General features: G+C 33.2%; 1 protein-coding gene across 1 annotated transcript in view; it reads right to left on the reverse strand.

The window, feature by feature from the left end:
* Positions 1 to 321: 321 nt before the first annotated feature.
* Positions 322 to 2,004, reverse strand: part of Phum_PHUM371640 (myocyte-specific enhancer factor 2A, putative) — a gene marked incomplete at both ends in the record, with an annotated part of 2,625 nt that continues 942 nt past the window's right edge. The window contains 6 exons of the mRNA XM_002428201.1: positions 322 to 437; positions 701 to 909; positions 1,002 to 1,132; positions 1,211 to 1,416; positions 1,537 to 1,660; positions 1,970 to 2,004. The exon at positions 1,970 to 2,004 is cut by the window's right edge and continues 5 nt beyond it. Of these exons, the coding sequence (XP_002428246.1) occupies positions 322 to 437; positions 701 to 909; positions 1,002 to 1,132; positions 1,211 to 1,416; positions 1,537 to 1,660; positions 1,970 to 2,004 (821 nt within the window). The remainder of the gene's footprint in view (positions 438 to 700; positions 910 to 1,001; positions 1,133 to 1,210; positions 1,417 to 1,536; positions 1,661 to 1,969) is intronic.

Genomic DNA, 2,004 nt, shown 5'->3' on the forward strand with positions numbered 1-2,004 from the left:
AAAAAAAACATAAAAATAAAATAGAGTTCTTGTCTAATTTTAATTATGTACACGTGGTGAGTTTGACTTTGCTGATTATGAGGAATTAATTATTATGTGTGTATGCTTTCGTTGATACTGTTTTGCTTGATCCGTCCGTGTCTTCTTAAAAAACAGGTTGGTGTCCGAAAAAATATTCTAAATTATAACTCTACAAACCAAGTGTGTTACTCTCTATCGTTAACACTTTTCTATGAAGAATTCAAATGAATTGTGAAGCGGCCATCATTTTTTTTTTTTTTTTTAAATCAGCCACATAAGTTTAATTCTATACATAATTTACTATGTAGTCCATTGATCAGGTAATCTCGCGCGTTTATTAATCGGCCCTGTATCGTACTCTGAACTGCCATGTCTAGGATCTCCAGGTGATGACAAATTTGTAGGTGTGACTGTCCCTGTAAGATTAATAAAAACAAAATTCAGTTTAATTAACGAATTTAAAAATAAGTTAAAAATCGTGTAGCAAAGCCTACTATCAAACTCCAAGCATCAAAAGCTTAGCGTTAGCGAATCCTTGCTTTTATTTAGCACTTTTTTGACAGTCGATTAAAAAAATTCTTAATCGCCTGCATTAAATTATTAGTAAAGTGCACTAAAATAGTTTCAGATCAAAAAATTTTATTTTAATCGAATGATAATATTAACGCAAATTATTTACCAGAAGTTGGTGTTAGATGACCTGTAGAGTTGGGCCTAGGCAAATTATGGTGTAACGTGTGTCCCAGTGAATGTCCTTGACTAATATTCGGGTGCATCAGTCCGTGATTAGCATCCCTTGGCGGCGATATAGGCTCACTTTTTATTGTTAGAGGTAAAGGTGATGTCGGAGGAGGTGTGCTGCTTGATACTGCTAATTGTGGGAGACCACTAAAAATATTTTTTTTTTTTTTTGAAATTTTAATTTATTTAAAACTGTGCATCGAACATGTTAAAATCAGAAAAATTTTTTAAATTTTTACCTTGAATGAGATAATGATGCATGCTGACCCCAAGAAAGAGGATTCAACCCTATGTCAGAACTTACGGGGAAGTCTTGAGTACCGAAGGAAGTTAATGAACTAGTATAAGACAATCCTGGCAAGGACGGAGGCTAAAAAGAAATTATATTAAAAATAAAGAAAAAATAAGAAAAAAAAATATTAAAATGTTGTGAATTATTACTACATACCTGTTCTTGAGTAGTTTGTTGTCCCTGAGGAGTAGGAATGACCACTCTGAGGCTTGATCTAGGACTAGGCCCTGGTGAATGTTGCTTAGGAGGGTGACCAGTTTTAACACCTAAACCAGGACTTTGACCCGGTGATGGGGATCCCAAAGGTGATGTTGAATTTGGGTAGCCATTACTCATATCTAACATTCCACTCGCAGGATAACCTGAAAAACAATAATCATACATTCTCAATTCAAATATTCAATATTATGAAAACAAAACAAAAATTACTGAAATGAAATACAATGTACTTTTCCTTATATAATTATAATAAGAAAACTTACCAGGATCTGTTTCAGAGGAAGACGGTCGCGGGCTGACGGAAGTATGGGCTGTCGTGAGCAAAGATGGATCCCCATACCCACTGTTTATGGGTACACTAACCGGCAAAGTATAATTCATACCGACCTACGCACAAAACATTATTTTAAAAAAAAAACCATTGGCAAATTCTTATAGAAAATTAATTTTTAATTCATTTAATAACAAATAAGTGAAAAAATTTTCTATTAAAATTATCATTTTTATAAAAAACTCGCAACACGTGACGCGAACCCATTTTAACGACTTAGCACAACGTCGTGTAATTAGAATAAAAATACAATGTGCGACATTTAACGTAAAAGTTATTTTCAATAGGTTGCAATGTTGCTCTCAAGAATTGCCAACTTATGAATTTCAAAAAAAAAATCAAATTCAGATAGATTTGAAACTAACCCGAGATCCGTTTAATTGATTTCTTTGCATCATTA

Source organism: Pediculus humanus, genomic scaffold (genome assembly GCF_000006295.1).
Source record: "Pediculus humanus corporis 1103172107803 genomic scaffold, whole genome shotgun sequence".
Classification (NCBI taxonomy): Eukaryota; Metazoa; Arthropoda; class Insecta; order Psocodea; family Pediculidae; genus Pediculus; species Pediculus humanus.